We start from the raw sequence: 15,152 nt of genomic DNA on the forward strand, positions 1-15,152 counted from the left end.
CAGACCCCGTCCATGTTACAACCCACCAACGTTTATTTTCAACCTCTGTGTTCCTTATGGTTTCTTGCTTCTCCCTTGCCCGTAGGATACCTCAAGTTTATTTGAGGAACTGGTGAGGACGTAATACTTAAATAATCTCACCACCACGTGGCAGAAAGTGAATCTCCTGCGAGGTCAACGCGCCAACTATTTTTGACAACAGTAAACACAATAATTAAAATAATATTTTCCTTACTTCATTTTGTTTGAAAACCTCTTTAAAAATGTTGACCAAACACTGTTGTACGAAATTCTGAATGTACCTACCACTCTAGTATGCATTGCCAACATATCAATGATTGCTTCTAGCACGATTGGCGAAGTACTTGTCCATTATCCACAAACATGAGAAAACACACTTGTATTCAATGTTTTCTTAGGACATGTTTTATTAAAACGCTTTGCAAATAAAGGATTGGATTTTGATTTGTTTTTCAAGTTTTTAGTCCAATATTAGATGTTAGAGGTAGTCAAAACTGTAATCGGTGGTTTGTCTTGCGTAAGACCTGTGTCGTGTTTCTAATTGTGGGTATTGACTCTTTGCGTCATTTAGGCCGGCATACATTTTCCTAGGCAATTAAGCAGCTCATATTTTGTCAAGTTTTTCCAGTCTAACCAAGGGGTATCGGGTTGCCCGGGTTACTGGGTTGAGGAGGTCAGATAGGCAGTCGCTTCTTGTAAAGCACTGGTACTCAGCTGAATCCGGTTAGACTGGAAGCCGACCCCAACATGATTGGGAAAAGGCTCGGAGGATGATGATTTTGTCAAGTTTTTTATTTAACACACAATAATTTACAAAAAACAGCTCGTTGAATTTAAATTAAGCATTTTTTACATAGAATAGGTATCATCAAGAGACACCAAGGAATTATATTTTATCATACTTACGACACAACGCTACTATTTACAAACACTTTTCATAGACAAGTAGTGTTATCTCTGTGTTATCGCTACTCTGCGCAGACGCAGGTAGGTGCTAATCGGCGAGCTCACACGCGGCGACGCTCAACGCCCTGTTAGCCCCACTTTACCCTATTTGTTCTAAATGTTACATTTTACCAAACACCCTCTTCCGCTGTGATTATTGGAAATATCGCCTTTTTTGAGCCGCACCCGACTGGCTACTTTTAGTAAATAGTCCTTGACGCGGTACCATCGGATTATTAAGTTTTATTTGTAATAAAAACTAATGGCTTGTCTCTTGATGAGAAACTTAGTGAAAATGTAGATTATTTCATACAAATTTTGTTCGTATAATAACGTTACCCAGCCTCGTTATCTAGAACTTGACATAGAGCATGAGATAGAGTTTGGAACGCTACTCACAGATTGACTTCTGTTTACCTAGATAAAAAACGAATGTTTTCGGGAAAGAAATAACACAAGAAATGCGAGTTAAATATGATTTAATTTCGTAATTTTTCTTAGCAATTATATTTCGTTCTCAGCATCTGAATACTTATAATTAGACACAGTAATACATACGACAGTGTCGAGTTATTAAAACAATTTTATTATGTATTTAAGCGCATATTTTGTAAACTATTTTATACATTGTTTGGAATGTTTTAATGTCTTTTACGGTTTGTCTTCTATGTATTATATTATATAGTATATTGGTGGAATGTAAAGCAAAATATCTTAGTACATTGACTGAATGGTGACAACGGCTTCGCAACAATTTTGTTGAATGTCGAACATTATTACAAGTGAGCAACATTTTGTTCGTCTTTGTTATTGCTTTTTGCAAATGGTGCTAAGAAGTTAATGACTCATATAAAATCTCTAAAGTATAAAGTTGAAAAACCTTGCTAGTTATTCCGTTATCGCATTCTGCAGGTTACTCACTCGCCTATAATGTTCCACATTAGTCGATATATTTACTTTTGAGTTGAAAGTACAACGGGTACATGATACAAATATTATTTTCACTAAATTTTTAGATGGTCTTTGCAATCATTTTCAATGGGAATATAGTGTTCTACGCATTTGTTCTAGGGTGGGCATTTTAAGATAATTTGGTGTCAACAAATTTTCTATTTTCACTAAAATAACATTTGAATACTGCTTAAATAAGAAAATTACGTCATGATCCATATGATCCCTTTGAAAATGACTGCACAGTAGAATAAAATCTGTAATATTTTCTTAAGGTAAATATTTTTATCTACTTCAAGTTTACAGACAAAAATTAATACACTAGTTTATAATGCGAACACATAGATACACTGCCACCACAATATGGCACAGATCTTATTAAAATATTAAGATTATAAATGTCCTTTACATGTATTTACGGTGACAACATATGGATAACAGCGGAACACTCGATACTGACGACTTCTATGTTTCAGCTCTTACGGACACTAAAACTGGCAACTTTATTACTCAACAAAACATCATCAAGAATCGTCAGAAATCGAAGATTTCGACAAAAGAGATTCAAATACCTATCACTCTCATACAAACTCTTAAAATAATATATACAAAGCGCTCGAAATCATACAATCAAATTCACATATCGACCGGAAAATATATTCAATTGAACATTAGTAAGGAAAAGTTTCAGTACATGGAGTTAGTAAAGAAAACTAGGTCATAGCGACTGTGGCTAATCACAAGAGAGCGGTTGGTCGGATAGATTAAATACCCATAATTAAATACAAAACATTTTAATACAACTTTACATCTAACACCTACGTTTACAAATTTTTGATTAACTTTTGTTTGATAAATAAGTAAACACAAATTATTTTTATTATATTTACAAGCAGATAACACGATCCGTACTTAATAGTAAAGCGTTTTAAATAATAACACACTGAGAATTGACGTAAAGGCGTTTTGCTACACTGATGGCGGCCAGCCGGAGCACACGAGGTCTGCAGCCCGGTGACGCGATGCCGAGTGGCGCGAGGCGGTGACGCGGCCTCACTGCAGCGGTGGTCCGGCCCAGTACTCGTGACCCGGGAGACTACTATTTGCTCTTTCCACAGAAAACCTTTTTTCCTTTTAGAGCACGAGTCCGGCACAAGAGCAAACGAGCGCCACGATGTTACACGACCTTATGGAATTTCACAGCTCCGGACGTCGTCCCGGCTCGGCGTTTTTTTCTCCATTCAAATGTTTGCTCTCTCGCTTCAGCTACCATTCATACGGCGTTTGAAACGCCGCGGCCACCGCGGCCGAGCTAACCTAACGCTATCCAGTCCACGTCACTGTAATAATACTGCGATAGTTGACTAATACTCTGTCCACTCACAATGTCCATCGACAGCTGGCAACGGAACGCGCGAAGCGTTGAAGCGTAAATGAGCTGCTAATGCGGTGAGGTCGCGCGGCCTACGTGCCGTCGCAGTTCCTCCGCCTCTGATGCCTGCCGTGGTGGTGGCGCGTGCCGTGGCACGGCGGCTTGATGGAGTTCTGCAGCGCCGGCCGGGGCCTACGCTGCGGGCGCCACTTGGGCATGTCGCCGGCGATCACTGTGTTGTGCCAGTTTATATCGAAGTCGTGGGCCTCCTTCATGAAGGAGAAACACTTGTGCTGCCGCTCCGTGGTGCGGCTCTTGCCACGCCGCATCTGCAGGCCCCGCCGATTGAACCCTATGTAGCGGTCTTCGTTCTTCACCAGGTGGTATCTGTTGTAGCCGTCCACAAATTCCTCTTTGAATAGGCAGTTTGGTTGTCTCTCCGCTTGGAAGCGTGTCTGTTAACAATAAAAATGCGTCATGAGAAATAATGTGATCACTAACATTAAAACCGTTCAAGTTAAAAATTGAGACAAAGATAGATTGTGATAATACTCACCAATCGCCTGCCCACTAATCGCGAGCGGTTGAAGCAGAGGTACATGTTCTGCACGGGGGAGTGGATGAGCAGCTCGAGGCTGAAGCCGCGCGTACTGATGGTGAGATTCGCTGCAACAACACAAAACAACAAATAAAACACACTGTACATAACACTAATCGAAATGGATATCGATGAATAAAAAAATGCGTTATCGACGGTAAATATTTTTACTACACGCATTTGTTTATTAAAAAATTCTGTTCACATAAACGAACACTAATATTACTACAACAAACACCAGCTAATGAAACATAAATCAAACTTTCTTCCCGAAGCCGAATTAATTAACTCATAACAGTAGGAATTAATGAATAGAAAGTAAATATCCAAAGAATTCCCAATCTTTACTCCTGCTTAAGGTAATAACGACACCCCGGGTGCATATTTTCTAATTTCAATCAACGCCGATGGCCGTGCTCACGTAATAAATTCAATTTATATTGTGGAAGGGTTACAAACCTAGTCAGGTGCAACAAACTAATCGTTAATGATATTTGAACACTAATAAAGTACAAGAATAAAATGTCGATAAATATTAATCCATTGCCGGACATTCAATACATGACATGCTAGGAGAGGCTTACATGTCAGACGAATATTTAAAGCCTCTTTAAAATATTATTATTTTAAGATCGAGTATGTTTTTTCAAATTGATGTGCCGGAAGTTTCTGTACGGCTATTTCGTTTGAATACATTAAAATTAATATTTGCTTAGTTAATTTGTCAGCTGGCATTCATTATCTCGATTGTCTAGTTTTAAAATGAGTTCTGGCACTAGGTCACATAAGAAATAAACGCAGACATTATGTCTATCCGACAGCTGGAGTTTTTATCGTATTAATGTAATATCTAGTGAAGCATTATATTTTAATGGCGGCTTACTTATCGCCATGACATTATGAACTGTTAGTGATATTGTGGAGTATTTTATTTAGTTTGACCACACACATTGTTTTTAATTGAATTGGTAGACTAACTAATAAATCTGGAGTTTTATGAGCTTGATAACTAACACGAAATACGTAAATGGGAATGGGTATTTGACATTGAATGTCCATCTTTATCAACATTATTTTGTTCGTAATTATTTACGATGCGGTTTGGTGTTTAATATTTGTCACTGAAATGCGCATTATTTTCGTCAAAACAATTTGTGTGACCAATATTTGCCTGGCTCGCCATGTAAACAAATACGAACATCGATAGAAAATGTATAGAACGGAAAAGTCGAACTATGGAATTCGATGACCAAACTAGCTTGGTAGGAAGAGAATTAATAAAAATAAAACTATGTGTTCTAACACGGTCGCCTGTGACACCGGCCGTGTCATTTCAATTAACATTAAAAGATATAAAAATGCTTTGACTCGAACAGAACATAAATTCATTATAATTTTTGTGTGACTGTGAATGGGCCGAGTGCGTAGTTTGTTAATGGAAATGTATGAATAGAAATCAGACATTTCTGACCTAATAGTTGTTGCAACTGAAATTATACATAACACTTGAAATTGTTTAAGTCATATTTTATTCTGTGAAAATGGCCTAAAACTTTTCCAGATTATTCTTAACTCAAACAAAAAAATTAAGACACTGCGTAGAACATGAAAGAAAAAAACCGGCCAAGTGCGAGTCGGACTCGTGCACGAAGGGTTCCGTAAATTACAGTTAAATCAACCTATCTCAAAAACTATAAGAGATACTTTGATCAAACCAAAAATCGTTGAAAGAGTTAATTAGCATGCATCACCTCTATTTTTTTTAGAATTTTATACCCCGTAGTTATAAAAATAGAGGGGGGGGACATACTTTTTACGACTTTGAGAGCTGATATCTCAAAAACCGTTCACTTTAAGAAAAATGTTTTTTAGAAAACTTTATATCATTTTAAAAGACCTTTCCATTGATACCCCACACGGGTATGTACATCGAAAAAAAAAATTTCATCCCTCAGTTACATGTATGGGGGGCCCCACCCCCAATTCTTTTTTTTACTATTTAGTGTCATATTTTTGTAGCGGTTCATACAACACATATTCCCATCAAATTTCATCACTGTAGTACTTATAGTTTCCGAGTAAATCGGCTGTGACAGACGGACAGACGGACAGACGGACAGACGGACATGACGAAACTATAAGGGTTCCGTTTTTGCCATTTTGGCTACGGAACCCTAAAAAACGGGAAATAATGTTAATCTGTGGCATTAACCATGTAATAGCTTACCTAAATATTTTCTTTTAGTTTTACGACAGTCGTAAAAACATTGAGAAGATAACAAGGAGCTGTGTTTTAATGTTTTTATTATCTAATCCTTATTTGTACCTACAGAACATGTGACATATTAATGTAATTAATTTATTATTTGTTAAGATTACTGTCAGTCCTTCACTTAGTAGAAGGAGTAAAATAATGGATAATTATTATGTTTTTATTTTAAAGCAATTACTGAGAACTGTAAGAGATATCCTAGTACAGTTCGTATCTGTAATAAGTTAATAACATTAGGTACATACTTTGATTGTGTGATGTAAATAACCTTTAGTTATTTCTCTATTTACATGCTACGTTAATTAAGAGTAACATGCTGTTTAGTTTCCATTATGCAGCATGATCGGACATTTTACAGAATGTGCAACTGTTTAAACCTATGTTTGTATCAAATTAATATACATATATAATTGTATCTCCAACACATAAAAGAACATCATACTTTGTCCCATGACCTGTACTTTGTCCCATCTAGGCCGACTTTACCCACACTCAAAACCTCACGACAGTTTTTAACAACCAAATATTAGTTTCCCATGCTAATGTTTACGCAAAAACCTTCGTAAGTACAGGGCTACGGGCATATGGCCGACTTAAGGTCGCTAGTACTTTCTTTCAGACGTAACGATGTGAATAAACATTGCCCAACCTCCGTAATAGGCTAATTTTGTAAAGACAACATAATCTCGAGTTTGTAAAGTAAACACACTTTGAAGTGCCGCTCGACGCTTGTAATTTCACTTGAAGCTTCTTCTTTGTGTAAGTAAGTCACTGGCGCTTCCAGTTATTGGTGAATGATTTGAGAAACCTGTCAGTGTTGCTATACGAACTAGCGTATGAGCATAGATTAACTAATCTATGACCTTTCGTATAAATTGATATGTACCTCGTTACTAGAATATTCAAGGAGTACAGATACCAAAGAAAAATATCCTCTGAAATAACTTTGAGGAAAATTGTTATGGGAAAACTTCATACCGCACTAGATAAATGTTCGTTCTCCCAAAAAAACTACAAATTTAAATGGGCATAGAATATGAGGAACTTTCTAGAAAGTAACTAAGTATAAATATTTGGAAGCTAGCCGCCGCGACCGGGTCAATGACTGGCTATCGAGCCGATAACGATATCGGTGTAATCTGTGTACTTGTTACCTGAATTCTCTTAGTCTTTATATTGTTATAAACTGTTGTAATTAGACATATTTTTATTATTTAGAAGTATACGTATAAGAAGTGCCTGTAAAAATAAGCTACGCAATTTACAATATGACTACAGATATCTAACGGCCAGTTTCTTCATCAAAAGTTAAAGTTAAAGTAATGTCTAAAGTAAAAGTAACGGTCAAATGCGTTTTTTCAAAGCTAAAGTGACAGCAAAACGAATAGAAAAATTGAATTTGACCGTTACTTTTACTTTAGACATTACTTTGACTTTTACTTTGGCTTTAACTTTTGATGAAAAAACTGGCTGTAAGTAATTATGTTAAGAGTAAAGGTAGTTATAACGCACCAGTTTCTCAGGAATGAAGGAGTTTAGTACGTGAAAATCACTCTTTGATATCTAGAGGGTTCTTCGCAATGGCACTAGAATGGACTCCAAATTCACATTATAGGGAAAAGGATGACGGTAAACCAAAAATCAAGATAACGAAGTCAATTATCAATTAGTCATTTAAAAATGTATCCATTCTAAGACTATGACGAAAATTATTTTGTTTGCGTGTAGTCTAAAGAACATAGAGTAATTTGTGTCCATAGTCCATACTCAACTAATTGTTGTATTTTTTTATTACTAATACTGTCGACTTTGATCCTCAATTAAAAGAAGTATGTATTGTCTTTCGTAATTTTTATTTGGCATTCCGAGAACTTAATTTTTTTATTGCTAGGTATGTTCAATACTTTTTAAATCGAATTCATCGATAAACAAGTAATTAATTTTGATTAATGGATTCACATCCGATGCATTTAGATTTGAAAATAAATTATCCGTATAAGTCCAGTACGCATTTCCTTTACTTTTCACTCTTAAATCGATGATAAGGAATCATAATCGTATTAGGACACTCCCAGGGAGATATTTGCCACTGTTTTGACAAATGTAAGCATTCGATTATTGCAACATATGTAATAATGTACGGCTTATTAATCTAAATCCTATTTGAAATAGGATGATTTTTGGGTGCAGCATTTATGAATGAACGTTCTGATAAAAATAATACGTGGAACCGATAAAAATGATCAGAAACTAATCCATCAATATAATATTGAAACGATGAATGAACGTAATACCTACCTTTTTTTTTTTTTTTTTTTTTATCGACGTAAAATCATCAAATGACCCCTCCCGCTGTGGGTTAGCAGCGGTGAAGGAGTGTCAGACTCTTACTGACTAAAATCGTCGTGTTCCGTCATAGGCCTTTTATGTACCAGGGCCGCGGTATCTCTTTCGAACAACCCGCAGCCCCGGCAGGCCTTGGCCCTGCTGGGCCCCGCTGGGGTTGCTGACATCTCTTTGAGGAGCGCGTGGAACAACGCGCGCCGTCGACACGGGTCTGTCGTCTAGAAAGACAGAGGGACGATGAGCCACCCGAACTCACCGCCCACAGACCCACGCCTACGGTGGCCGGGAGTCATCTCGCGACACCCGGCGCCCATGGTGTCTACCTGGTCCAGCGCGGCGGCCGGGATGAGAGGTGCGAACTCTCTGGCGTTCCGCCTCCTCCTTCTCGAGCATGACCGCTTCGCAGAAGGAGGCGACGGCATCCCATTCCCTCTCGCCCCGGACCATGGCCTGAACCAGGGCCGGACGCGAGAGGTCGCCGCCGCCCATAGCCTCGACGAGGACCCGGCGGTGCCCTTCCCATGCGGGGCACACCTGGACTGTGTGGTCCACCGTGTCCTCGGGGCTGTCCGCACAATGGTGACACCCGGGCGCCTCCTCACGACCGATGCGGTGCAGGTACCTCCCGAAACAACCGTGTCCGGTGAGGACCTGCGTCATGCGGTATGTGAGGGCGCCGTGACTCCTCCCGAGCCACTCCTCAAAGAGGGGACTTACCGCCACGATGGTGGCGTGCCCTGCACTGGGTTGCGATAGTCGTTCCCTCCAGGCCACCATGAGATCGCGCCGGAGCTCCGCCCGCTGCGCGACAACTTGCCGCGGCAACGGGGTTTCTCCCCGGCGCTGAGCCTCCTCGCGCCAGTCGTACAGGCGCAAGAAGACCCTCGCCTCCAGATCCCACGGTGGCAGTCCAGCGAGTAGGCCAGCTGCTTCGCGGGAGATCGTGCGGTACCCCCGGATTAGCCTAATGGCTATCACCCTTTGGGGCACGTTCAGGTAGTGCACAGCCCGCGGCCGTGCCGAACGTGCCCATACCGGGGCCCCGTAAAGGGCCATGGACCGCATGACCCCCGCGTAGAGTTTACGGCAGGGGGCGTTTGGGCCTCCCAGGTTGGGCAGGAGCCGCTTGAATGCAGCACCTGCCTTCTCCAGTTTGGGGCCCAAACGTCGGAAGTGCTCGACGAAGCTCCACCGGCCGTCGAGGACGAGTCCCAGGTACTTCATCGCCCTCTCGACGCCAATGGTAGCCCCCCCCACCGTGACTTGGGAGCCTGAAGGTGGCGCGTTCCGAAGCCCATGAAAGCATATGGCCTCGGATTTGTGCAAGGCCACCTCCAGTCCCAGCAGCTGGATCCTCTCGATGACTATCGCAACCCCGCGCGTCATTATGTTGGCCGCCTCCTGGTGCGACCTCCCTTGTGCCAGAACCAGCGTGTCGTCAGCGTAGCAGACCACGCTGACGCCGCTAGGGAGGTCGGCACGTAATACCTACCTTCAAGTTGACTGTTATCGAATTTTGTTTAAAGAAAGTATCGAATATAAAGCTAGGTGTTTGACATCACGTGCTGAATCGTTGACTGATTTACAGGAACATAAAAAAATTACAGGTTTTCTTTATAAGACTTCTTTAAATAAGATATACACGCGTATTAGGTTCTTGAATCTTTCGTGAAAATCAACTATTGTTAAGTCAAATGTGTACTTTTATTCCTTCTGAAAATCCCAAGAAAATGATTTTCCAACTGTAAATATGCTACTTTACTGGGACCCTAAACAACAAAATGCATTGTAAAAATGTCAGCACTCCTTGAAATTGTATAAGTAGTTAAACTATGAAACTTATTTACGATAAGTACAGATGCCAGCGTGTCTGTAACAATTCGATAGTATGCATACTTTGTGTTCAGCCTTGGACATTGTAATCTACATGTAAACATTGATTTACGTAACTATTTGACGTATCTGCACTATGATAATGTTTTAATGAGGATTCTATAGTCAAACTTGAGATATCGCTGGTTTTATTGTTTGTTTTGTTATAAGTAAACAGTTTTTTAAATAAACAATGAATGATACCATTAGAATGGAAAAATAAGTGTTAGTACAGACTGTTTGAATTTCGGACATGATGTTATCTGAAACGTGACTGAAACTGGATTTAAAATGCGCAAGATGATTTTATGATTAGATTATTTAAGAAAATGTCTATTAATAGTGTAGAATATCAGTCCAGTATATAGAACGAATTAAAATAAAACCGTGAATCCAGTAATGCAGACAACATTGCACCTCCCATAAAATTAAAAAGACATTCAATACATAAAATTAGAATCGCATTCACGCCGGCGCCAGCCTCATTTTAATTAAGCAACCGGATTCCCATACTACATACATACTAATTACCGTTGTTGATAAAGCGAAATCCCAGTTAACAGAGCCGTAGACAGATAAACATGGGTAAATAAACGGGTTAAGCGTCGTATGCGTCTTAACCCTGCGGATAACGCGCGTAATCTGACCAAATCCGACAGGATACAGCCGCTGCGGTAGGTAAGTATTTGTCGGGAATCTTGTGTTAAATTCCAGACTGCTTTAGTAGTGCACGTTTTCATTGTCACTCTCGATTTTCTTCCGACTCCCGAGCTTGTTGCTTCATTTGGAAAATGAAAATTTTAGATAAAGTGCCCAATGTTGGTCAAGGATTCATTTGAACGTGTGACTGATATTGATAGGGTTTTTTGCAGTTCAGATTAGATTCTGCTATCGTGATATTTTGAGTAATACTTAACTCTCGTGAGAATTACCCTATTCGGCGTTACATTACAAAATTACAAAAGTTATGTTTACAATTTACGTCAAGGTCTCTTAAAACGTTATTACAATTTTCTTAGTTCTTTGATGTCAAAATCGTTCACTCAGTTTTCATCTGTCTCAGATCCCCGTGACAATGGAAACGCATACGTAGCGCCTTCTCGGCGACAGGATATGTACCTACTTACAGAGGCACTATAAACAGGGATTACGCGCCCTATTGAAATCCTTTAGTCCGCCTCTATCTTAATCTTAGACAACTTCATATTTTTATGAATTACTTATTCGACGCTCGGCTTTTGTTTTAGCATTTAGAAATGGAATTAGAATCTGTTTTGTGTTCCATTTTTAGTTTGAACAGTAATGTGCTATCAAAAGATGTTGTGATAACAAATGTTATAGAATAACTACTATTTTTGAAACGGCCTAAGTATTACCTAGCATTAAATGTTTGAAGAGGCAAGTGATATTTAAGGATGCAAAGGATAAGTTTATAAGAATTTCCTGAAAATATTGTTCCCACATAGGTATCGTGTATGACATTTCTGGTATAACCGATTAGTCAATAGTTCGATATCTATTTGAAACACACGTTGCGGAAGTATCACATTGTTTATTAGAAATTCGATATCATTTATTGGAAAATTTCGACACAAAGCCAAATATCATCATCAACCATTGTAAATAAAGTTATTGTCAATACAGAAGTATGAAAGACCACACGTGCGGATACCAAGAATTCTTACGATTGTTAAAATTTATAACCGAGGTGTGAGAATGAATGATTCAGTAATACTATAGAAATGACACTCGATTTATTGAATCATTACACCTTTTAGGTAAAATAACAGTTTGGTACAACAATAACAATCATTTGGAATTCGAAATTCAATGAGATAAACGTGCTTTGTTCCACGTTTCGTCTGCATACCTGTTTTAATAGTGGCATGAAACAAATGTGTATTAATTACGAAAACTATTAATACAGCAATAAAACATACACTAACGAGTTGTTGAATATACTTCATTGGTATAAAATCATATGAATAAATAATGTAAACGTCGGGTTGTTCTACACAATAATCGTCTATTATGTCTTAGGAATTCCGAGCTATAAAACCTTTGGTCGTCTTTTCCTTGTCAATCTTCCTCGCTCACGTCTCTAGTTTACATTGCAAGATTCCTGACATTTTGAGGTGGTTTCACATCGACGGTTTTGTAACAAACGTTTAATAATTCAGTGTAGCCATTTGAATATTACAAATATCATGGCGGATCAAATATCAATTCTTCAAATGTCAGTTTGCTACTGGTTTTCCGTGAACTTGTACTGATAAAAAGTTTCTAAGAGACATTTTAGTTAATGGTCGTCGCTGTTAGTCAAGTTGATTGCAGCAGTTCTGAGAATAGTTGAATCTAGTTTTAGTAATTCCTAATTATAGCTCTAAAGTAATATTTTAAGAACAAAAGTCTGAACGCAAAAAGCGACAACAATTAATTTGCAAGAATTACTTATACTGAAAAGTAGATGAGGAAAACGATAATTAATATGCATTTTTTTTAAGACAGAAACATTGTGACTTTACCTACCTTTAAAGTTTATTTAGCACAAATATGTTTTAACGAAAAACATCATCAATTTACCAAGCTAATTAATTAATTAGGTTTAGGATACAGACAGTGTGTACCAAAGATTATTTCTAATCGCATCCCAAGCCTAGCAATACATTACATTAGCTTAGATACTAATATCAAGTTACCGTCTAGTCTGACTAGATTATGTGACCACAAACATTATATGGCATTGACACTAATACAAGATATGCCTGATACCTTTACAATATGCCTAGGGATCCCCGGTACAAAATTTTAGGTAATTTGTTCAAAATTTTTATTGTTTCTTATCAAACATGACCTCATATTGAACCAACGTCTGTTATCTTATGTAAAATAAAATATAGACCACTTTATTTACTATTCAGATGGCTGAAGAAAACTGACATTCCATCTACCATCTGGGCCCGCATCAAATAATTTCCAACCACTGAGCTTCTAAATCAATTGATTGTTCGTAAAAGCGTGACGAAGTAATCTAATGAAATCTAGTTTTCACAGTTTACATGGGATGCAATATAAAGACAATTTAGCTAATTTATTAAAAACTGAGGTCAAGTTACAAAAAAAGGAGGAAAGAAAGCCGAAAATAGAGAACTCATAACAACTTAAATTACAGTAGTCACTGAAACATACCCTATCCTATTAACGAAACTATTTAAAATATAACTGTTGCAAATTTTCAGTAAGGTACACCCCTAAGCTATCAGTGTTTACGTAGAATCTGGCACATGACACACTAGACGCCCCCTAGTCTGATCTCTAATATTCGCAAAATAGAGATAAGGTCATATGCCGTGAATAATAGTGTCAGGTATTTAAGCGATTGACCGAACGGCCTTGGGGATCAAAATATTTTGATGAAGATGTCAAAAAAAAAACTGGAATTGCAGAGGAATTTTGAGACCTCATTTTTGTTTTTGAATGCACGTTATAATTCTCAACTTTTTTACATATTTTCCAATCTTTAATGAATAAATAGATTTTGGCTTTTTTAAAGATACCTTAGCGGAGTCCATATGCGTATTTCGACATTTGAATGGGTTTCACGTATTAACAATGTAAATAAACCAAGCTTAAAAATACGTAATGCCCAAAATAATATTATTTACTTACACCTAGAACATAAGTTATTATTTACTTTAGAAACAAACCTTCACCTACAAATTGACCTAGTAACAATAGTGACTAATACGCCTAACAAATCTAGACTTGATGGGTGTAGGCAAAATCCACGACATTTTTACCAAGAACTATGTCAATATTGCACTGAAAATCTTGCAAGGGAAAGTGAACCTTATCTTCTAAGCAGCAAGGGTGATTGGAGTGTAATACGTTATCTATGATATGGTTTGGTATGGATTGTCGCGGCAATCGGAATCAGGTCAAACGCATATGTAGATAAATTTCGAATACAGCCAAAACTCTTAAAGATACGATAAAATCATTCGTGGTTGACAACTACTTAGGTTTAGTCTTGAATTTTTACATTTAATAGCAATTTAAAGGCCTCTCGCACATCGTACTAATCGTAGATTTTTCCTAAATGCTTCTGTAAGAAAAAAATATATATTTTGTTATGTAAATAACTGGGTCATATTTCTGACGTTATGATCAGCATTTTTCATAACAATATTTGCGTTTAATTTGTTTATAAACAAATAAAAAACCCAAGCACGATTCTGGGAAAATTAATTTAAATTGCGCGTATTACTTTAAGCGAACTGAAAGTGTGCCATTTTAAACTGGAGGCCGAAAAAAAGTACTCACTACGCATTCCCATTGCAATAACAATAACATATTCAACAATGTACGAATGTTTACCAAACAGGGATTTTTTCACGACATTAACATTGGAAATACACGCAGGACCACCCAACGTGCAATTGCTGAACACATGTTAATAATAACACCAACAAAAACAACAGATAAAATGTATCTGTCTGCTATTTTGATAAATTAATGTGCCTGAAATTCATATCAACTAGCATTAATTGAAATACGTAATAAAAACACTGATAAAAACTTTGGCACACTTGATTGTGGTGGTTGAACATTGTTTTTTAAAAGTCATGTGAGTATAAGGTTGTTCTATTTATTTAAGTGTTAATGTACTGAAGTATCCATTAAAATCGAGCACATTGAACTGGCGTCATAAACTGTATCCACATAAAAACATCAGAATAAAAAACATCCCTTTAAACAAAATTCTAAGGAAAAAA

General features: G+C 37.8%; 1 protein-coding gene across 1 annotated transcript in view; it reads right to left on the minus strand.

The window, feature by feature from the left end:
• Positions 1 to 1,428: 1,428 nt before the first annotated feature.
• LOC124633961 overlaps positions 1,429 to 15,152 on the minus strand; it is a 36,809-nt gene continuing 23,085 nt past the window's right edge. The window contains exons 4-5 of the mRNA XM_047169346.1: positions 3,846 to 3,955; positions 1,429 to 3,744 (exon numbers count right to left, since the gene is read on the minus strand). Coding sequence (XP_047025302.1) covers positions 3,382 to 3,744; positions 3,846 to 3,955 — 473 coding nt within the window. The 3' untranslated portion in view covers positions 1,429 to 3,381. The remainder of the gene's footprint in view (positions 3,745 to 3,845; positions 3,956 to 15,152) is intronic.

This window comes from Helicoverpa zea, chromosome 10 (assembly GCF_022581195.2).
Source record: "Helicoverpa zea isolate HzStark_Cry1AcR chromosome 10, ilHelZeax1.1, whole genome shotgun sequence".
Lineage (NCBI taxonomy): Eukaryota > Metazoa > Arthropoda > Insecta > Lepidoptera > Noctuidae > Helicoverpa > Helicoverpa zea.